Source organism: Ursus arctos, unplaced genomic scaffold (assembly GCF_023065955.2).
Source record: "Ursus arctos isolate Adak ecotype North America unplaced genomic scaffold, UrsArc2.0 scaffold_32, whole genome shotgun sequence".
Taxonomy (NCBI): domain Eukaryota; kingdom Metazoa; phylum Chordata; class Mammalia; order Carnivora; family Ursidae; genus Ursus; species Ursus arctos.
In genome coordinates, this window is record NW_026623008.1 from 15,733,919 (window position 1) to 15,757,214 (window position 23,296).

At 37.9% G+C, this 23,296-nt stretch overlaps 1 protein-coding gene across 3 annotated transcripts in view; it reads left to right on the forward strand.

Annotated features, from left to right (window-relative positions):
* CDC42 (cell division cycle 42) overlaps positions 1-23,296 on the forward strand; it is a 46,621-nt gene extending 23,325 nt beyond the window's left edge. For all 3 annotated transcript variants that reach the window (XM_026517110.4, XM_048221999.2, XM_048221998.2), the window contains exons 2-6: positions 5,465-5,619; positions 8,171-8,243; positions 16,426-16,535; positions 16,661-16,858; positions 21,711-23,296. In XM_026517110.4, the coding sequence (XP_026372895.1) occupies positions 5,515-5,619; positions 8,171-8,243; positions 16,426-16,535; positions 16,661-16,858; positions 21,711-21,800 (576 nt within the window). In that variant the 5' untranslated portion in view covers positions 5,465-5,514 and the 3' untranslated portion in view covers positions 21,801-23,296. The remainder of the gene's footprint in view (positions 1-5,464; positions 5,620-8,170; positions 8,244-16,425; positions 16,536-16,660; positions 16,859-21,710) is intronic.

A 23,296-nucleotide genomic window follows, 5' to 3' on the forward strand; every position in this document is an offset into this window, starting at 1 on the left:
GCCTCACTTTTCTTACCTGCAAAATGGGGATAATATATTACATACTTCGTTGGGTTGTTGGGAGGATGAAATGTATAAAAATGTGAAGTATGTTTAGAACAGTATATACCACATAGTAAGTGCTATATAAGTATTTGCTCCTATTATTATTATTTGAGAACACTTTTAGGTTAAACCAGTTATTGAAGCACCTTCGAAGTATCTTGGTTCATGCTCTCTCAATATCTAACATGAGTTTTTCATTTTAAATATGTAAAATGCCTGGTTGATACAGCTAATTCATGTTGGTAATTTTGATTGTACCTTAAGAAATTCACTTCTAGATGATCTAATAAAATGCCAGTAATGTTTATCTTAGCTTAGATTCTTGTGTAGTCCTTGTCTTGCTATCATATAAGATAGTAGTTCTCAAACTTCATTGTGCATTAGGATTATGTAGGGAGTGTTGAGTCCTGATTTATTAGATTTGGGGTGAGGGTCTGGGAATCTGAATTGTTAACAGACCCATTCCAGGTAATTCTGGTGGTTTGATAATTTTGGAATTGCTGATTTACAGGCTAAATTCAAACATGTAGGCAGTGATGATTTGTATACTAAAAAACATTTAATTCACCATTTAACAATAGTGATTGATTCTATTCTCATACTAAATTACTTTGTTAACACCTGTTAGGTAACTTATATTTAGGAACTACTCTGTAAAATACAGAAATAAGATATAGGAAATACAAAAAGAAATAATACAGAAGTCTTCAGGTGAAGAAATATTTGGGTGGATTTCTAGTTTCATTTAATTTTTTTTTTTGTGTGTGTGTCATTAGCTTAAATAGCAAATATATTCAGTTCATCTTATGTTTTTGGTATACCTATTATGTGCAAAGTGTGAAAAGTTTTGATTAGGCAATAAATCTGCCAGTGTAAGTTTTGACTCACTGGATGAAAATAGGTGTGAAGTAGGATCGATTTAACTAGCACACTTGGTAGATGAATTTATGTATATTGAGTATGTGCTGTGAGCCATGAGGTCCTTTTATATTATTTAATCTTTATAACAACTGTTCACAGTGTTGACATAATTAGTTCTGTTTTACAAATGAGAACATTTAGGCAAAAAGAGTTAAGAACCTTGCCCAGGTCATTAGTAAGTGCTGAGCAGAGATTAAAGCGTAGAGTTTTCCTGACTTCAGAGTTAAGAAAATTACTATTATTTATAAATGAAGTTTATGTATTAGTGGTATTCTTTGCAACTTTTTAGGCAGGACACACAAAGAATGGCCCAGTTGCCTTGAGGGCTGTTTCTTCTGCTGGGACAGGAAAAGATACAGACTTCTAAAGTTCTCAAAGTGATAATGTTTGTTCAGTGACCTAGCCAAACTATATGCAGAGCACATCTCTGTTACTCGAATCTATTACCTTCCATTGGAAAATCTTAAAGATTGCCCTCAGAAAGTTTGTCATTTAGTTTTAATGAATTCGTGCTTAAGTATGCAGAGGGAGGAGGCACCTGGGTGACTTGGTTATGTGTCTGACTCTTGATCTAGGCTTGGATCTTGATCTCAGGGTCGTGAGTTCAAGCCCTGGGTATGCTGGGAGTGGAACCTACTTAAAAAAAAAAAAAAAAAAAAAAAAGAAGAATGCTGAGGGATTTATGAGCCCATTTGAAATAGTGTTACCTGTGTTCCTAAACTTAATATTGTGGATTTCTTCTAGTACAAATTGTGTTGTATCCATATGTTTTACTTTACAGTTGAAAGTTTCCTGGTGGCCAGAATGATCTCTCTTCTCTCTCTCTCTCTCTTTTTTTTTTTAAGATTTGTTTGTTTGAGAGAGAGAGAGAGAGTGAGTGGCAGAAGGGGCAGAAGGAGAGAATCTTCATGTAGACTCCCAGTGGAGCATGGATCCCATCGCGGGGCTGGATCTCACAATCCATGAGATCATGACCTGAGCCAAAATGAAGAGTTGGGCACTTAACCGACTGAGCCACCCAGGCACCCCAAGAATGATATCATTAACATTTTCTTGCTCTTGCTGGTATCAGAGAGGGGTACTGCATTTAAGGTTTCCACAGAAAGAACCAGTTTTCTAAGACTGCTATTTGTGAATGGGCTGCCAAAGGCAGCTAATTTTGGTGGAATTTCCAAATATGTTTATAATATATAAAAAAGGGAATTCAGTGTGAATCAGATTTAAATTATTCTTTTTAAATACAGTTATTAATGAAAGCTCTTTTTTGGAATGTTTTAGACCAGCTCCAACCTTGTCCTTCACGGCTTGTGATAGTTGTGATTTAGCACATGAGGCAGTCATCTTCATAGCTCTGATCATGGGAACTTTTCATTCTCAGTTTCTTCTTTCTTCTTCCCTAGGGAATCTTAATGAAAATTTTAAGAAACAGTGGCTCTTCCTCCACTAGATGTTTCAAGCTTATAAGTGGCCTGTTGATTTTGTATTTGCTTGTTAGTATGGGTTATAAGTCTTAAAAGAGAATACCAGATACTGATTGAAGATAAGGAGCTTCATGGTTAGGGATGACAATCAATTTGATTTCAACCACAATTAAAATTTAGAAGGAGCATTTATCTTAGATGTTTTTGAGACAGTCTCAGAAGTGGTCAGCTTTACTGTAAAGTTACTTGATAAATCCAGATACTTCTAGAATTTCAGTGATTCTAAGACATGTTTCTCCCACATTTAACACTTCTAAATTTAGGGTGTATTTAAAAATCATTGGCTTCTTACAGTCAATGAAATACCGTAATTAGGATATCAGTTCTGCTGCTGTAACAGAGAAATCCAAAATACTAAGGACTTAATGAAAGAGAAGTTTTTCTTTCTTGTGTAAAATTCCTGGAGGCAGTCCAGGGCTGGCCCGTCCTATTGTATTACTCATCCTTAACGTGTAATTTGTGTCTTGTGGTTCAGTATGACTGCTTCAGCTCTCATCATCGCGTCTGCATTCCAGCCTACAGGCTGGAACAGGGAGACTATTCGCCTTGCTTTTAAGGCTAGTCCTGAAGGTTGCATCCATCATTTCCTCTCCCATTAATCACAGTGGTCACATCCAGCTGCAAAGGAATTGAGGAAATGTAGTCTGTGTTTACTGGGGACCATATACTTAAATGAAAATTCTATTACTGAAGAAGAAAGGAAGAAGTGGCAGACTGCTAGCAGTCTGTGCCACAGTGGCAACTGTTACTTTCTGCCCAGTGTTCATGATTAAACTCTACGTAAAAAAGTCACCTGGTAATAATGATCAGGAGAAATAGAATGTGTAAGAACTGAACTTGCAATAGATTTGTAGGCACCTGGAAAATATTCTGTAGAATGATCAGAACTCTCTGCTTACCTTTCTTTTCTTCACTGTGAATTGAGAAGAAATTCTGCAGAAGATCTTATTTTATTTTTTTTACCAGAACATTAAGCTTCTTTTCAGCGGTAGATTGAGGAACCAGGAGAAGACAGCTCTTCCTCTTTCCTCTTCTTTATTATTATGTAAAAGACATTCTTTAGGAGTAATTCTCTATAATTAGCACTCAGTGTGCTTAAGTATTTTGATAAATAATTTTGATTTAGTTTAGGGATTAGGATCTTTAACCTTTAATGCTGTATTAGTATGAGTGCTTCTTTAGTGCATCATAAGGAAAAGGAAAGGAACAAGATAAAAGGAGGTTAAAGAGAAATAAAATCAGGATGATTTTGATGAGAAATGGGAGAGTGTATATTTCGTGTAAGTTACTCCTAATATATGTACAGAGATGTTAACAAGCATTTATAGCTCATTATGATTAAGAGTTGTGATGGGTACTGTAGGACTAAGTAGGCATGGCATCCTAGCTCAGTTAGGTGGTTCTCACATTTTTATGTTTAGTAAGGTGGCGGTTCTAGCCAACAAGAAATTGCAACTCCTTCAGGACTGTAATTGAAATAGGACTTTATCTCAAAATGCAGGTATATAGGGCATGATGTTTCTTTTTTATTCTCCCAGAAAAACTTCAAAGGCTTCTGGCTCTTGGTTTCAGCTCAGGTCATGATCTCAGGGTCCTGGGATTGAGCCCCATGTTGGGCTCCATGCTCAGTGGGGAGTCTGCTTGAGGGTTCTCCCCCTCTTCCTTTGCCCCTCCTCTGCGTGCACGCACTCACTCTCTAAGATAAAGAAATCTTAAAAAAAAAAAGTTTTCATTGACTCTAAGATGCCATTTATCCTGATTTCTTAGATGTCAAAATGTGGGGGGAAAATGACTGGTAATGATTTTAAGAATCTTTCAGTAAAGACATGTTCTGTTTTTTGTTTGTTTATTTGTAAAAGATTTTATTTATTGGGGGGGGGCACAGGTTGAGGGGGAAGTGCTGAGGGAGAGGCAGAAGCAAACTCCCTGCAGAGCAGGGAGCCTAATGTGGGGGTCCGTCCCAGGATCCTGGGATCGTGATCTGAGCCGAAGACAGATGCTTAACCAACGGAGTCACTCAGGCACCCTGATTTTAGAGATGTTTAAATGTGAAAGCAACCATCTCTGAACTGATGAAATACAATAAATCTTTGGTGCATTTGTAATCAATAGCTTCTTAGAATGGAGGACTACAATAAGAGACACTAATTGTATCTGTTTATAAGTCAGTGTGCCTTAGAGTGATCTGACTCTTTGTTATAAAAATGTAGGTTTTGGCCTCTTCGTGCCATGAATATTGAGTTAGTGACTAGGCAACATGGTGTCACAATAGCTGCTGAGACCAGGGATCACCCTGATCTTTGTCCAATTCCTCATATTGCTCTTCTGTTACAAGGGGTTGGTGGTGGTGCTCTGTAGCTTGTTGGTTACATCCTGGGTAACTGTAGTTCTAAGATCGGACAAATGGACCATTCTTTAAATCAGTGACTTCTGTATTGCAGTCTAGGACACATACACACGTGTGCACATGCAACTGAAGGAAAAGTTTCACACAGTCATACCTGGCACACTACATGGAATTCATTCTGAAATAGCCTCTTCTCTTTCTTTTTTTCTTTTTAATTTTTTTATTAGAGCACATGTGCAGTGGGGGAGGGGCAGAGAGAGAGGGAGAGAGAGAATCCCAAGTGGGCTCCATACCTAGCACAGAGCTCAACACAGGGCTTGATCTCACAACTTTGAGATCATGACCTGAGCCAAAATCAAGAGTCGGACACTTAACTGACAGGTGCCCCCTTCTCTTTCATTATAGAAATAAATATGCTGCTCTTAACACTACTTTGGTCTTTAAAAAAAAGAACACTTTACGTTGAAAACAACCAGGGATCAGAAACTTAGCAAATTGACTCTTATTTGTTATCGTGATTTTGAGGTAGTCACTATTTCTCTTTTTAGGTTCTTTCAGCCACAGTAGTTGGGGTGCTAGTTTGTTCTTGCTCTGAATGAGTGAATCTCTTGCTAGTAACAGAAAAAAAAAATCACTACAAATGAAACAAATATCCTTTATCTTTTTGTAGGTCATCATCGAATTTGAAATATTTAAAGTGGATACAAAACTGTTTCAGCAATGCAGACAATTAAGTGTGTTGTTGTGGGCGATGGTGCCGTTGGTAAAACATGTCTCCTGATATCCTACACAACAAACAAATTTCCATCTGAGTATGTACCGACTGTAAGTATAAAGGCTTCCATCTGTTAGTGAAATGTATTCTATTTGGATATCTTTTGAAAACTCTGTGTGTACTGAAATTTTTCTGTTGTCTGCCTTTGTGTCCTGTTTTTAAAGATCTTCTCATGGGTAAATTATATACACTTTAAAATTAACTGAAAAATCAGTGAATAGTCAGAAGGGGTGATAGAAGGGTATGCAAGAAGTGCTGGGAGACCACACTCCAACAGACAAGATTCTAAAGAGTGGTGGTCTCAGTTTGGAGAAGTATGCTCTGTGTCTTAGAATGAGGTGACCTTCCACCCCCCCCCCCCCCCCCCCGCCCGTTAACTTGGCCAGTGGGTAATCAGAGCTTGGAGGTCTGGGATGCGTTTTGGGGTCTTGTAACTTCAGAGAAAGTAGTATGTGTCTCCACTTATTCTCCTTAGGGGATAGAAGAGGATCTCATGGAGCTGTTGTCTTAGCATTAATGGAGTTGCAAATTGGTTTTTAAGGGCAGAGACCTGTTTTTGTTTTGAGAACACTAGCAGAAGCCTTTGGGGGTCCACTCCTTAGAAGAGTAGAGGGAAAATGGGAATAATAAAGATAATGAAGTGAGAGAGAGAAGAGTTATTTGGAGTAACACTCACTTGTGGAAGAACATGTTTGGGGATCCACTGTTTGTCCCAGGTTGGGTGACCCAACCCAGTGGTATAATTACGTTAAACACAGATGTTCCCTCAGTGATTCAGGCCAAGCTAGGGTTGGCCTGGCTTGCAGTGACCACCTCTGTTAAGTGAGTTATTTTAGGGGTTATGAAGAACCTATATATGGGTAATATGGGATTAGTATTGTTTGGCAATAAAAAGAAAGAAAATGTATGAATACTTTAGGTTAATCTTAAGAGACATGAACATTGTGAAGAGGCTGAATATAGGTTAAGAGTTTGGTGATTATGTTTAATTAGAATTGACAATCTGTAATATCCCAAAGCAGATAGAGTGATTGAGGTAGGCCAAGACTGTAGGAAGCAGGAAGGTTAGGTTTCTTGGATGGGGAGAATTTGAAGGTATAATTAAATATGAAATCATATTTTTGGGGTTGGCCCATTTGGGGACAGGGTAAGTGAAAAGTTCTGAGGTTGAGAGGGACTTTTAGGGGACTTTCAGAGATACATGAATCTTGTTTCAGAGTGAGGACAGCTATTGGAATTTTGGCATTTCAGTCTCCATTAAAGTTATTTTCTTGTAAACATGGTTTCTGAGTCTGTGTTATGACTTTGGTCATGAGGTTCTGTTTAAGGGGGCTAGTGGGTGTTTCATATATGTATTTGTATGTGAGTCTCTGGAATAGGGTTAGGTATGACTTAAATAATCTATGTGGTTGAGAGCTTAACCACATTCTTTATAATTTTCTGTGTTCTTGTTTGTTTTTTTTTTTAAAGATTTTATTTATTTGAGATTGAGAGAGAGAGGGGGAGAGAGAGCAAGTGTGAGCAGGGGGCAGAGGGGGAGAGGGAGAAGCAGACTCCCTGCTGAGCAGGGGGTGGGCTGCGGGACTTGATCCCAGGACCCCAGGATCATGACCTGAGCCGAAGGCAGACGCTTAACTCTCTGAGCCACCCGGGTGCCCCTTCCTTGTTCTGTTACCAAGAACTGACTTTCCTTTAACTACCACGCCCCATGCCCTTTCTTCCACTCTTGTTTACATTTAAACAATCCATCAAAGCCTGAACCAGAAAGTTAGAGTTAGATGAAGCCGGGCTGATCTGAAAATGTAACATCCTTCTATTCGGAAAGATTGCTTTTCATTTGTCAATTCAGAGCAATCCATGAATTAGTATTGGGTCTTTTTCCATTTAGCGCCATTACCTCCCATTTTCACAAATTATTTAGCACAAGCAATATTAGTATATACTGAGTTTGTCATGGGTTTTACAGTTTTTGCAAATAAAAGCATCTGGTCACAAAAGATCTCTTCAGTCATGTGGTTTGTATCCAGTAACATAAGTTTTATTCATGAAATCTCAACAAATAATCGCCAACCTTTTTTTGGACACTTGCCTTGACCTTGAGGGAACCTTTATTTCTCTCTGATGGTCTTATTTGTAACAAGGCGCTGCTTGTCTTGAACCCTGAAAGGAAGATTATCATGAATCTAGGATATTTAAATTCTAGATGAAAATGAAATGGTCTATGAAGAATTAATTTCTTAGGAATCAGATTGAGCGTTAAGATAAACTATAAACTTATTGTCTCAAAGTTTTAAACTTGAAGAGGATCGTTTTATATAGCTCGGGGACTCTACTTCTTTGATACCTCTAGCTTTTTTGTGGCTTTTAATCCAGGCTGCTGGGGTAGAACAGACCTCCCAGAATAAGTCCCCCATCACTTTTTCCCAAGAATCATTTAGTTCATGCAAGGACTTAGTTGGCAAGGTTGGTTATATAAGAATCATATGGACTAAGAGAGGAATTAAGTCTTAGAGAGGAAATATTGCCTTTACTTAAGAGTTGTCCTATCCCATTTTGACCATCCCCTTGCACACTAACGATGTTGTATTTTTGTGTTTTTAGGTTTTTGACAACTATGCAGTCACAGTTATGATTGGTGGAGAGCCATATACTCTTGGACTTTTTGATACTGCAGGTGAAAACTTGATGTCCTTTATGTTTTAGTCTCTAACTATTAACAGTTGCTGGTTGTGTGCCTTTTTTTGTGGACATTTTGGGAAACTAGCATATTAGCAAAGCACTTGCCTTTTGTTGATACTTAGGATCGAATATTGTGATGGCCCGATGCTTGACTCAGGAGGCAGCCCCGGACCTGGAATCGCAGTAGGAGTGTGGAGTTCCTTGGGTGGATGGTGTGGAAGGAAGTAAAGTAGAGTGAGAGCAGAGTACATTAGGCAAACTGGATTACCACTCTCTGAAATTTGAAGGCTTATTTAGGATTTGTGTCTGTATAATAACATGTGCAGACAGCTTCTTGTAGAGATAGTTTGTTATATTACCTCTGAAAATGCTTTGAACATGAACCAATACCTCGTTCACATTATTGACTTTTGTGGTCAGCTTTTGAAATTTCAGGAGTAAATTGCTTTCTTCCTTACGTGTACCCAATTCCTCAGTGTTATTTCCTCGTTTTAACAGGGGCTGCACATCTTAATTTCTGACTTCTCTCTCTGCAGTCTCTGTTGTTATCAGCTTAATTAGCCAAAGGAAAATTTCAGAAAGATAACATTTTCATATTTAGGAATTCTCAGTGGTTCACTTTTTATGAGTTACCCTCTCCCTGTCTGCCAGCTGACCTACTGCTCTGACGGAGTATGTTATACTACTCACTTTGAGGGACTGTCTAGGTTTAGTTGGGAGGGTGAAATGGAGAGACAGTAGGACAGTAGTAAGCAGTTCAGCTTAGAGATCAGTGGCTTTCTACTGGTGGTTTAGGCCTTTCAAATGTTTATGAATTAAATTACAGGAGTAACGGTATCCTGGAGGAAACTTAGAAAATAGAAAAAGTAGTGACCTATTCTTTGCGATAGGTGAGGGATTTTTCTGTGTTTATATGTGCCCTTGGAGGCAATGTATATGCAGAAAAAAGATAATTTATGGCCTCCTGGGGTTGAAAATTAACTTAAAATTTTATTTTTAATTTTCAACTCGGTATTTAACCAGTATTTTGTTTTTTAGCTTTAGTCAAGTATATAATACAGTAGAATTCAGTCATTTTAAGTGTTCAGTTGATCAGTTTTACTGATTATATAGTCATGTAACCTCCACCATAATCAAGGTCTATCACTTAAAACACTTCTTCGTGCTCTTTAAGAGTCCCTTTTTGATTTGGCCTCAGGCAGCCACAGCTTTGCTGTCGTTGCAGTTTTCCTTTTTTAGAATTTTATGTAAATGGAATCCTATACTAATACGTAGTCTTTTGCGCTTGATCTCTTTCACTCAGCATCATGCTTTTGAGATTCATCTATTTGTATGTATCAGTAGTTTTTTCTAATTGCTGAGTAGTAGTCCATACTGTGAATATAGCACAGTTTGCTTATCTGTCTATAAGTTGGTGGACGTTTGGGTTCCAGTTTTAAGTTACTGTGAATAGTGTTGCTGTGTGCATTTGTATACAAGTCTTTGTATGGACATATTTTATTTCTCTTCAGTATTTAGTTTTGGAGTGGATGAGCCTTTAAATTTAGTTGTACAACGTAATAACATTTTTTATTAAAATAGTCACTTTTAAGAAATCATTCTCAAGGTGGCCAAGGGTCCTTTGATTAATACTGGTTTATTTAACTTATTTGATAAGACTTTACTCCCAATCAGCCTCATTTACAACTGTGTTAAATATCTTCCGGCACTGTAAATTGGATTTATAAATTTAATATATTCAGTTTTCTGTTTTAATCAATTTGCTTGACCTGACAAGTGAAGCATTCCCAGGCTTTTATATACATGGCCTCAGGTAGCCTGATAACTTATGATTTCCTGTATTTATGTTTTAATTTATCATAAACAGTATTATTTATAACCTTTATAACATTCTCAACATTTTTCAACAAAAAAGTCCTGAGGTGTTAAGATCAGTTACTCAGTTACACATTTTAAATTGGAATGACAGAATAAATCTATCATGTTCTTTAATATGGCAGATTATTTTAAATATTCTAGGCACTGCATGTTAAATAAGGGTAGATTATTCCTAAATGTGACTGAAAATTAGCAATAATAGTATTTGATTTATTTCATCTTTATATTAGATTCTGGATCTTTCTGGGGGTTAAAAAACATTCACTAAGGAAATTATTTTATCAGCCCATGCAAGTTGGGGGGTTTCCGTCTTCACTAATGAGGTCACTATAAGCCAGAGGTTTTTTTTAGGTTTTTTTTTGTTGTTGTTTTTGTTTTTTGACAGGCATTGGAGAATTGGGGCAGTAGGCATCCCTAGTGAGTCTCTGTCTTTGACACACTCGGGGAGACTTGTATCCTTCTACAGAGGCCTTAATCTCAGAGTCCCTGTCCCTGGTTCAAGTCATGTGATTAACTTAGTTTTCTTTCTGCTAAAGCTTTCATCCCCACTGAGATGGCCTTGGATTGTTTGATTGTGTTTAATCTGCTGGCTTTATGTCATTTTGTTCTGAATTCTTTTTATAGCATTCCTGTCTCACCTCTGGCTACAATTCTCTCTCTCTTTTTTTTAAGTGTGAAACAAAAACTGACAAGGGAGAACTATACTTCTCATACAAAGTCTCTAAACAAAGCTAATGGGTTATGTATAAGGGGTTCATGAGGTGCTGGCTGCAGCTCTTACAGATACATTTAATACCATTTAAGATCAGAGATAGGTGGTACCTGGCTGGCTCAGTTGGTGGAGCATGTGACTCCTGATCTCAGGGTCATTTAAGCCTCAGGGTAGTTTAAGCCCCAGGTTGGGGGGGTAGAGCCTACTTATTTTTTTAATTAAATAATTAAAGAATTTTTTAAATTTATTTTCAGTGATTTATTAAAAAATTTTTTTGAGAGAACAAGCAGGGAGGAGGGGCAGAGGGAGAGAGAGGAGCAGATTCCCTGCTGAGCAGGGAGCCTGACTTGGGGCTCAATCCCAGGACCTGGAGATCGTGACCTGAGCCGAAAGCAGACACTTAACTGACTGAGCCATCCAGGAGCCCCTCTTTTTTTTTTTAATTTAAAAAAATTTTTTTAAAGATTTTATTTATTTGTCAGAGAGAGAGAGACATTGAGATTGAGCAAGCAGGCGGAGCAGCAGCCAGAGGGAGAGGGAGAAGTAGGTTCCCCGCCCAGCAGGAAAGCCTGATGTGGGAGTGGATCCCAGGGCTCTGGGATCATGACCTGAGCCGAAGGCAGACACTTAACCGACTGAGCCACCCAGGTGTCTCTAGAATCTACTTGAAAGGAAAAAAAAAAAAAGATTCCGTGTAGGGCTCTGTCTCTGTCTCACAGCTTTTATTTCTGTCTCTGTGTTCACGACACTGAATTTTTGTTCATGAGTTTCCCCCCCAGTTCTTTTCTTTTTTTTTCCTTTCACATGTTGTACTGTTTTGTATTTTGTTCTTTATTTAGCTTTTTTTAACTTAACATCTTTATCATGTTAAGTTGTATAATCGTTGTTTTGTTGTATAATCATCACCGCACGGTCCATTCCTTTCTATGTCAGACTTTTAAATGTTACTCTTTATTACAAAGATGCAGGTTTTACTTACAGGGAAAAATAATAAAAACGTAGATAAAAAATGAAAAAGCATCTGTATTCAGAGACAGTCATGTCTTAGTGTACGTCCTAAACAGAGCTCTTCCTGTAACACTCATTGTATTTATCCTTAGGGAGAGGGGATATTATTATTTTCTCCCCCTCTCTTTACCTTCCTTTTTCTCTTAAAACAATATGGTGATGTCTCTCAAGGTTGTGCTTGTCTGTCCTAGTCCTCATCGTGACACAGTCTGTCGTATGGCAGATCACACCACAGTTTAGTTTCTTTTGTTAATGTTTGGGGTCTGTTTGCAGTATTTTGTATTATATATATATATATATATATATATATGTTTTTAAAGATTTTATTTTATATATATATATATGTTTTTAAAGATTTTATTTTATATATATATGTTTTTATATATATATATGTTTATATATATGTTTTTAAAGATTTTATTTTATTATTATTTATTATTATTTTATTTACATATATATATATATATATATATATATATATATATATATATATATATATGTTTTTAAAGATTTTATTTTATTTATTTGACAGAGAGAGAGACAGCCAGCGAGAGAGGGAACACAAGCAGGGAGAGTGGGAGAGGAAGAAGCAGGCTCCCAGCAGAAGAGCCTGACGTGGGGCTCCATCCCATGCCCTGAGCCGAAGGCAGACGCTTAACGGCTGAGCCACCCAGGCGCCCTGAACATTTTTATATTTTAACACACATTCTTTTTTGTCTTTTTTTTTTTTTTTTTAAGTAAGCTTCATGCCCAGCATAGAACCCATTGTGGGGTTTGAACTCACAATCCTGAGATGAGATCAGGAGTCAGGCTCTTAACCGACTGAGCCACCCAGGCACCCCCTTTTTTGTCACTTTTTATCCTGATTCAGTTTCGGACTTACAGAAAAGTTGCTAGTACAAAGAACTCCTTACGAGACTCACCAGTTCTTAATGGTGTGACTTTCTCTTGCTCTGTATGCATGTTGTTTTTATTTCCAAACCATTTGAGAGTAAGTTGAATACATTATGCCCTTTTGCTTTTTAATGCTTCAGTGTATGTATTTCTTAAGAGCAAGGATATTCTCTCACAGTATACTTATCACATTCAGGAAATATAACATTATATATAACATTTTAAATTTTAATCTACAGTCAGTGCCTAAAAATGTCCCTTACAGCAAAATTTCTTTCTGAAACAGAAAGAAACATGCATGTCACATAGGAAGCAGGATTACTAAGTGCCATTAAATTTTGAATAATTGGTTGTAGAAAAAAATGATTAGGTTTGAGTCTGTAGTGGTAAATACCGTGAAATGTTTAGTTTGTTTTCTTCTTGTATTTATAGTGCCCTACTGGAATGCTCTAAAAATGTGGCTTTTGGCAGTAAATTCTTATTTTTCATGCCATGAGATTCTTTCAGACTTTCATATGGGCTGGAGTCCTCAGTTCACACTGACTTAGTTCCTCTTGAATTTCAGTTTTATATATGAGATTAAACAAGGGAAAGGTCAGCAGCCCATGGGAGGTATCCCTGCTCTTCAGCAAATGTTGAAAGTTAAGCAGTGAGTTGGTGTGCTGTTAGAGTAGGTACAATTTAAGACTTGTAGTCAAAACCTGACTTGCACGTAGAGTGAAATTTTCTTCTTCTTCTTTTTTTTTTTAAGGTTTTATTTATTTGACAGAGGGACAGTGAGAGAGGGAACACAAGCAGGGGGAGTGGGAGAGGGAGAGGGAGAAGCAGGCTTCCCGCTGAGCAGGGATCCCGATGCCAGGCTCCATTCCAGGATCCTGGGATGATGACCTGAGCTGAAGGCAGACTGAGCCACCAAAGTGCCCCTAAAGAGAAATTTTCTTGATCATGTTGTGTACCTTAAAGGATGCTCAGTGAGGACATTGACTCTATCAAGTGAATAATGGTATTTATGGTGTACTTAGAGGATAAATTTTAGCTGGATCACTTATGCTTGGATAATGAAGAATCTTGCTCATCTTAAGGGATTGCATTCATTCTTTTTCCTTAAATGTAGCACTTGAAGCAGAAGTAGAGGTAAGGTAGCCTACTTTCTGTTTATTGAACAATTTTATTTCTGATTTTTTTTCTCCTTTGGAAAGGAAAAGAAATATATTTATAACTTCGAAGGTTTGTTTATCAGAAATAAACAGACTGACCAATACTGCTTTGGACCTAGTATTCAAAAAAGAACGGCTATTTATTTTCTGTCTTCATTGGAGTAGAAGGTTCGCATCTAACACATTGGACACTCATTTAGACGCTCTTAGTGGTGCTCAGGAATATAGAGTTGGATCTGTTTTTGATGTGCAGTAACATGGATTGATTGCAGTGGCTGAATGACTAAAAATGAAGCCCTTTTGTAGTCTATGTCAGGCTTAATTTTTTTGAAATATATTCATTCCATTTGAATAGAGAATAAAGCTAAGAAGAGGTATGTGAATGTGCTTTTTTTTTTTTTTTTTAAATAAGGCTTGGTTAGTTGTTTTATCTCCTTATTTTTAAAACCTATTTTTTGTTTGGTTTTATTGGAGCTTTGGTATGCAGTGTGGCAAAGCTCCAGCCAGTGTTAGAGCTCAAGCTGTTTAGATTGAGAGAATTAAGGAGTTTGGCTGATTTTGTTTTCTTTAAGCCCGTTCTTTTCTTTTTAAATCTCTTCCATGTCTGTCATTATACATTCTACATTATAATTTAAGAAGTGAAAGTTACACTTCTAAGTGCATACCCTTAAAGCCTTTGACTCTGACCCTAGCGTATTGTTAGAGTAAGCATGCACTCAGTACTAGAGGTGGTGATGGTTTTCTTTTTTTGTAACCTCCTTCCTTCTTCCCTTTTTGTTTAACCTTTATTTTAATCTCTGTATTGTCCTGAAGGTAGATACCTTTATTGTCTACTCACAATGTATTGCTCATTCAAGTGGCAATAACAGTAATGTCTTTAATTACCGTGTTTTGATAGCTACCCTAAATTCTTGTGTTCTCTCTCAGTGCTGGCAAAAAATGTTTTTTCACTGGCATGCAGAATATTTAACTCTCCTTTTCCCTTCCTTTAAACATTTTTTATTGTGGTAAAATACATATAATGTAGAATTTATCATTTTAACCAGTTTTAAGTGTACAGTTCAGTGGCACTAAGTACTTAACTGTTCTTTTAAAACATAGGATTGCTGTAGCTCATTTTTAAAATTGGAGTGTTAGACCCTGTCCTGGCCACTCCTCCCCTCCCCTCATGGTTATGGAAATATGTGTAGATACTTTAAAAAACTTTTTATCTGGAAATAATTTTTAAGCCTACAGAACAGTTGGGAGAATTGTACCAGAAGCCTCCAAACACCCTTTAACAAGATTTACCAATTAGCATTTTGCCCTGTTTGCTTTATTATTGTCTTTCAATATAATATGCACATGAATTGTTTTTCCCTGAGCTGTTTGAGAGTAAGTTGACAGCATAGCCATTTAGTCTTGAATAAATACATATTTCTTAAGAACGGAGACATTCTTGTGTAACAGTAAACAACTTATGGAAATTTAACATTGATACAGAACTTGAATCCAACATCTCTATTCCAGCTTTGTCAGCTGAGCCGAGTCCAGCGTTTTCTGCTTTCAGTACAGGCTCATGTATAGCGTTTAGTTGTCCTGTGTTTTTAGTCTTTTAATTTGGATCAGTTCTTTAGCTTTTTTTTTTTTTTTTTTGTCCTTCATGACATTATTTTTATAGAATACAGGTGCATCTTCTCCCTTTTCTCCCCTTTTAAAACATTCCACACTTTGGATTTGGTCTGCGTTTCCTCATGATTAGGTTCCGATTATATATAGAATAGTACATTAGGGATGTGTCTTTCTCAGGATGTAAAGCTAAGGGCACACGATACTCATCCGCCACTCACTGGTGATGGTAATTTTAATGACTCAGCCAAGGTGATGTCCAGTTTCTTGGCAATATAGTTCCATTTTTTCCCCTTGCGGTTTATCAGCAGTCTTTAAGACCATACAAATATTCTCATTTTCACTAGGATAATCGTCACATAGGGGTGGCATCCATTGATTCTTGCCCAGGTATTTTTTTCTAGGTGTTCTCATTTTCACATACTGGCCTTTAATGCACACGGTAACTAAGCCTGTGAATATGCTTTGGGAGTCATGACGGGCAGTGGATTTTGTCAGCTGGGTTTCCCTGAGATTTTTGTTTCCTTAGATGGTATCACTGTTATTATTTCTTAACCAGATCTGAACAGGATTGATTTTAACCATTTCTGTAGCAACAACTTAACTGTTTTTATTGCATTATCGTTGGGTTGCTTATGGACACAAAGATTGAAAACTACAAACTGGTAATAAACAACTAATGTATAACAATTTCATTGCTGTTTTCAGGGATTGAAATATTAAATAGAATTAGCTGAGTAAGAATGTTCATCAAGTATTATATTACAAAAGCCATACATTTTATTAGATGAGTAAGTTGCTTTCTCAGTAATGGTTAGCATGCTCTTAGCTGCTTGCTTAATCTGTTGACTGACTTGTGATTTTGATGCTGTGAGGACACCAAGATTCAGTTGCTGACTTCTCCAATTTTTTTCCTCCAGGGCAAGAGGATTATGACAGATTACGACCGCTGAGTTATCCACAAACAGATGTATTTCTAGTCTGTTTTTCAGTGGTCTCTCCATCCTCATTTGAAAATGTGAAGGAAAAGGTGAGTTGATCAGATACTCTTGCCCTGAGAAAGGTGGTCCCAGAACTTCTGTTGAGTTGTTGTAAAAAGCTTTATAAGGCTTGTGGATTAATTCAGATGTATTTTTTAAAATACTTCTTCTCTAGTGGGTGCCTGAGATAACTCACCATTGTCCAAAGACTCCTTTCTTGCTTGTTGGGACCCAAATTGATCTCCGAGATGACCCCTCTACGATTGAGAAACTTGCCAAGAACAAACAGAAGCCTATCACTCCAGAGACTGCTGAAAAGCTGGCCCGTGACCTGAAGGCGGTCAAGTATGTGGAGTGTTCTGCACTCACACAGGTGAGGACTATGTAACCCCTTGTTTATTTACAGTTGGGTAGTTTCTTAAGAGTATTAGGGTTCGGGGGTTATTTTTTTTTTTTTTTAAAGATTTTATTTATTTATTTGACAGAGATAGAGATAGCCAGCGAGAGAGGGAACACAAGCAGGGGGAGTGAGAGAGGAAGAAGCAGGCTCATAGCGGAGAGCCTGATGTGGGGCTCGATCCCAGAACGCCAGGATCATGCCCTGAGCCGAAGGCAGACGCTTAACCGCTGTGCCACCCAGGCGCCCCTCGGGGGTTATTTTTAACAGTGGTCTGCAGTGCTCAAGAAAGCTGCTTGGGAAGACTAGGGCCAGCTTCATAGTATATATTCTTTTGCTAGAGGTTCTGTGTTTATGGAGAAAATTATTAAGCTCTGAGTAAAACGCTTGTGTTGGTGAGCTCCCATATTGTACTGACCCATTTGTAGTGGTTAGGGATTGTGTTAAAAATTTTTTATGGGAGGGTTCCAGATTAGCACTAATTTGCAAGAGAGTATGTGAATGATCCCCCCCAGACACTTTTTATCTAAATGTATCTGATCTTTTCCTGTCAATTCTGACCCCTCATGCTACAATTCAACTGTCATAGGGAATTAGAGTAATTGAAACTTTCATGTCAGAGAAAGCTGCGTTTGCTATTTCTCAAGCATGCTTTATAAAAGAGCATCAGTTCTTGTGTTTTTAGAGACATTCCTTCCTCATATGGTCCTCTCTGTCCTTCTGTCCTTTCCTGAATAATTTAATTGGAGCTCTTCTCCTAGTTTGATGGGAAACATGAGATTTTGAGGATAGGGAACAGTGTCCGAATATTTAGAGTGGGAGCTATAACTGACCTATGTGGTTTCATCTTTTCCACCCTCATGGTTTTACTGGCTGATTCTTCCCTTTGAGTACTGTTCTGGGGGCAAAGGGAAAAATTATGGAAATAGCACAGAATTATTTTATTCTATTGGTACCGGCGCTCTGAAGTTTGAACATTGAGCAAACATGTCTAATTAAAACAGGGCAGGGCTAAAGAGGTTTCTTATAATTACGTTAAATCCATTTAGATTTATCATGCTTACTTGTTTAAGTAATTGCTCTTTTTATTAAGTTTTTTAAAAAACACTATTAGATTCTTGATTATATGTATACTAAGGCAGATGGCATATATAATCAACCTATTATGCATGTACTAGGTGCTTAGTATGTATGGCCTAGACATAATTTAATAATCTCCAGTTCAGTGCTAGGTTGGATATTTAAAGATAAAATTTTTATGCTTAGCTGGGTATTCCACAGAATAATTTACAGGTCTAAAATCATTCTCCCAAACCCAGTTTTCCTTGGCAGTTCCGTTCTGTTGTAAAAGCAGATGTTTTAAAGTTCAGAAGATTTTATATCCTCTCACACACAGCACTGACTGAGATTAAAAAAAAAAAAATGCCTGATGCGTCTGTGTTTTGATACCATCATCAGGAAAGTGAGAGGTGTGTGTGTGTGTGTGTGGGGGGGGGGAGGATATATGTGGAACACATGCGTCAGATGATAACTAACTCTCTCTGCATCCTTCGCATAGCCCTCTCCTCCAAGTATGGGTTGCTTTTGGGGGGAAGTGGAAGCAAATAGACCATGTGGACCCAATTCTAGGTCGCTGGTGAAGTTTAAAGAATTGGATGCTCCCATTCAAGATTTTTTGCAATATGAACAGGTTTATACAGTAAGTCACTTTGTAGACAGTAGGAATTCGAAAAGGTCTTAGCAGCTACGTTTTTCTTACCAGATTTTGACGTTTGGAGAAGTCAAAAGAGAAGATAGAAAATGGGGTGGCTGGTTGTGTTTGGGAGATAGAACTTTCAGAATTCCAGATTCTGTTTGTCGATTCCTCTAAAACTGAACTCTTTATATAATCAGATAGTGTGAGTAAAGCAGAGATTTGTTTTATAGAGGATTAGTTATCTTGGTCAATAAGGAAGAAAGGGTTTGCTTTTTATGAAGGGGTGCCCTAATTTCTCATGGTCATCCTCTTTTTTTTCCCTTATAAAATGCATTTCCCTTTTCACCCTTCCCTTTTCCTGTTATATTTGACTACCAGTTTGCTCTGAGATGTGTAGAGAGAATTTTAGAGGAACTTTACTTTTGTTTAGCATTTCTGCTTTGTAAAAGACTTAGAAGAAAACTTCTTAACCTCTTTGCTTCTTTTTAAGTACTTAATGTTATTTCTCATTTATTTTGTACCTCATGGGATGTGTGGGTGCCAGTCTTCTGGGTTGCCTAGGGTTGGGGTGGGAATACCTGGGGTAATCTGGGGCTGGTACTTGTTACTGGAGCTGTGTTCTGGGACTTATGGGAGATTTTTACTTGGGATCAAACTGACTTAAAGAACACGTGACACCTCTTTGGGTGGTAAACTGTGGCTTCAGATTTAGGTGAGTTTAGGTGAGTCTTTAGACCTGGGCCCAAGGTACCAGTGCTGCTGAGTCACACTGTCACGTTGGAGTTCTGCCTGAGGTGTAAGTGTATTTCTGCATCTTAATCCCTGTAGATCTGAGAATATTCTTTGTTTTCACTCCATGCTTTATGCTCTGATATCCATGAAGACATCTTAAAGCATTGGACTGCTTGCTAAAACTCATTCTAGTACCCCATTCTTTGTTTTCCTATGACTTGGGTGGTGGTTACTTGCTCTAATAACATTACTGAATAACTGAAGTATATGCTGTTTCTAGAGTCTGTTTCTTAAACTTCTCCCAGGTGGTACTGTTGAACAATTAACACTCTTTTTAAATGTCTGAACCATTTTGTTCTGGGAAGCTGATTTACTCTAAATCCTGATTAATCCCATCCAGATATGTCATTGAATCTAGAAACATGTAGCATGCCTGTTAGTCTGCTGTTTGTGTCCTTCAGTTATTCAGGGGCTGAATTCACAGAAGCCTGAAATTGTAATTGATTTATTTCCAAAAGGTGTGTGTGCCATTCTTCTCATTGGAGATACTGGGGAGTTCTACAAGACTTACCCGACGCATCTGTCTTTTGTTTACGTATCTTTTTTTTTTTCTCCTGGCTTTATTTTCATTAAAATGTTGTTTTTTCAAAGTGTGATTGTTTTAGAAGTCAACGTACAGCATTTTCATAAAAATTGCTTTCTTGCTCAGTTAATCTTTTTTGTGTAAGAAGTTTCTGTTCAGTTATCTACTGTCCTGATAATGGGCTTTAAGCTCTTGCTCTCTGGCACTTATTTTTCTGAAGGCACGTTGCTTCTGTGAATTCAGCCCGTTTAATCCGGACTGCTATTGTATCTGCTAGTCTTTCTAATCCTCTAACCTGGCTGCTATTCTCTCTCCTCCCCTCTGTCTTGTAGAGAGGTCTGAAGAATGTGTTTGATGAGGCTATCCTAGCTGCCCTCGAGCCTCCGGAAACTCAACCCAAAAGGAAGTGCTGTATATTCTAAACTGTTTTCTCCTTCCCCTCTTTGCTGCTGCTTCCTGTCCCACTACTGTAGAAAGAGCATTTAAAAACAAAAGGAATAAAACCATCCTGTTTGAAAGCCTCTGCGTCTTTTTACTCACCACCTAAGAGCAACCTCTGTATTAGTTTTTGATCAAGAATGCAATATCTTATAGAATATTTTTTTGTGATCAGTAGTCAAGTTGGACTTGTTTAACTTTCTGCTTCTTGAGTTGCCTGATGCTCAGAGCTATTTGGTTTGATTACTATTGCAAAAGGGAACTTGGTGTGGCATTAAGAATGTTCTCTTGGAAAAAATAAGAAGAGTTTTAACACTTCTTAGCTCTAGATGGAGAAAATAACACAAACATCATTTTACTCTTATGATCAATTGTAATTGTAATTGCATGACAAACTTTATGGAAAAGGGGTGACCTGCTAGTAGAGTGTAACGGGGAAGGGAGGATTCTTCTCTCGTTTTCTTTTGTGCAGTGAAACTTTGTGTTGCTATTGCTTTGGCTGTCTGTGCTGTAGTGGAGTATTTGTCAGTCGGGGTGGGAAAGGTATTAATGTATCTGCTCTGCTTTATGAAATCATTTGTTATACTATCTTTTAAGAACAGCATCCATTTTAACCGTTGACTTAAGGTTTGTTAATGTTGAGATGTAAAGCTGCCACCTTTATATTTTCCTGCTTCTGATTTTATTGTTGTGAGGGAAACATACAATTGTGGTTACCTTCAAATTTTGAAATTAAAAATATACAATTGTTTGTATAAATGCCTGATGAAGCTTTATTCCTTTTGCACGGACTGGTTCTAGTTTTACATATGTATCAGGTGCCCACATTTTGCTTCCTTGAGCCCCCTGGCTTTGTCTGATTGGTGGGATGCAGGGAGTTCAGAGTGAAGGTCTTTGACGCAGCCGGGGTATCCGCGCTCTCCATCTTTGCCTGCGCCTTCCATGTAACAAGGATGCCGCTGCCCGCTGCCGGCCCTCTTGGTCCTGTTCCATACTCCGCTGTTTCATTGGAATGCAGAGCTGCTTCACTTGTTTTTTTGTAAAATGTTTCAGCAGCATATTACACAACTCATATTGAATGAGCAAATGACACATGTGGCTTGTTCGCTTCTTGTGACATACTTTGGTCTGCAAAAAGCTTTCTCAGAGGACCACTGTCTCATTCATGAATATCCACTCCTCTGCTCCTGAATTGCTGAATCCTTCCCGTGTCCTGCCTGGACAGAACTTGGTGAAGTGGGATGATTGTGTTGTGATTCAGAGTTTTTAACGTTTCATTCTTTGCGCACTCTTGGGGGTTTGAATGTTTTTAATTTGATCTTCAGCTTTATTATACTGAAAATCAGACTGCCCATTTTTTTCTTTCTACCCCTTTTCAGAAAGGCCTAAAGAATGTATTTGACGAAGCAATATTGGCTGCCCTGGAGCCTCCAGAACCGAAGAAGAGCCGCAGGTGTGTGCTGCTATGAACATCTCTCCAGAGCCCTTTCTGCACAGCTGGTGTCAGCATCGTACTAAAAGCAATGTTAAATCAAACTAAAGATTAAAGATTAAAATTCGTTTTTGCAATAATGACAAATGCCCTGCACCTACCCACATGCACTCGTGTGAGACAAGGCCCGTAGGTATGGTCCCCTTCCCCCTCTCAGTACTAGTTAATTTGAGTAATTGTGTATTGTCAGAAAAGTGATTAGTACTAGTTTTTGTTTTGTCGTTTAAACAAAATTTTTTTTGTTTTTTTTTGTTTTTTTTTGTTTTTTTTTGTTTTTGTTTTTTTTTTTTTGTTTGTTTGTTTAAAAACGAGGCATGCTTGTGATGACTCTGTAACGGACTAATTTGGGTTGTTGAAGCTGCTCCCAGGCTCCATCCACTCTGGAGAATGATCTGGGACGTTTAGTTTGTTTTCGTTTTTGTTTTTGTTTTTCTTCTTTTTTTTTTTTGTGGGGGTGGGATGGGGTGCGGGGAGTGTGTGTGGGGTTTGTTTTTATTTAGTCATGTTTTTTTAAATTCATTAACCATTGGACAGCCCTTAAGGGGAGGAGGACGGATTGATTCCACATTCCACTTCCTAGATCTAGTTTAGAAAACTCGTTCCCCACCTGGTGCTCTTAGGAAGGAGTATAGTAAATGCCTCATTTAATAACATACTCCTTTTTGAAAGTTGCCTTTTCTCTCCACCCTTGAGTAGGTCCAGTATTTGATGAAACTCATGAAAGTGGGTGGAACCTGTCTTGCCCCTCCTCTTTTCTAGGATGCACTATATATGTGACTGTGACTTTCAAGGAAATTTGTTTGCCATTTGCTGATTTTTTTTTTTTTGAAGTTAATTTCTAACTTCTTTCACTGATAAATGAAGAAAAGTATTGCACCTTTTGAAATACACCAAATGGATTGAGTACGTAATTAAACACCATTTTTTTCCCTGTCAGTCATTGTCTTATATGCTTAGCATAGATGTCCAGCTTAATAGCGTACGATACGGTGTTCCTAGAACACAGCGGAAGACCTGGGAAATCGAGGAAATGTGAGGGGTGGCGCTAGGAGACAGATGTCTGTGGAATGATGCACATCCTCTTTCAAGTTGGGAGGATGGAGACCTGCTTCATGAAGAAGCTGGGGGTGTGGGTGGGGGTGGGGAGAACATTTAACAACATGGGGACCAGTTGGGGGAATCCCCTTATTTCTGTTTTGCATATGAGGAACCCTAGAGTAGCTAGTTATGGCTCTCTAGTTTAATAAAAAAATCATGGAGTCTTATGAAGACTCTTCATAAGTGTTAATAGGGATTTTATCCACTTATTTTGGTTGCAGTTTCCAATTTTTAAAAATGTTTAGGTAATCTTCTCCACCTTCCCCAAATCCTAATTCTTGTAGATTCATTAGTGTTGAACCAATGCTTTCTCATGTCTCAATTCTTTGTATATGCATTCTTTTCAGATGTATTAAACAAACAAAAAACCCTTCA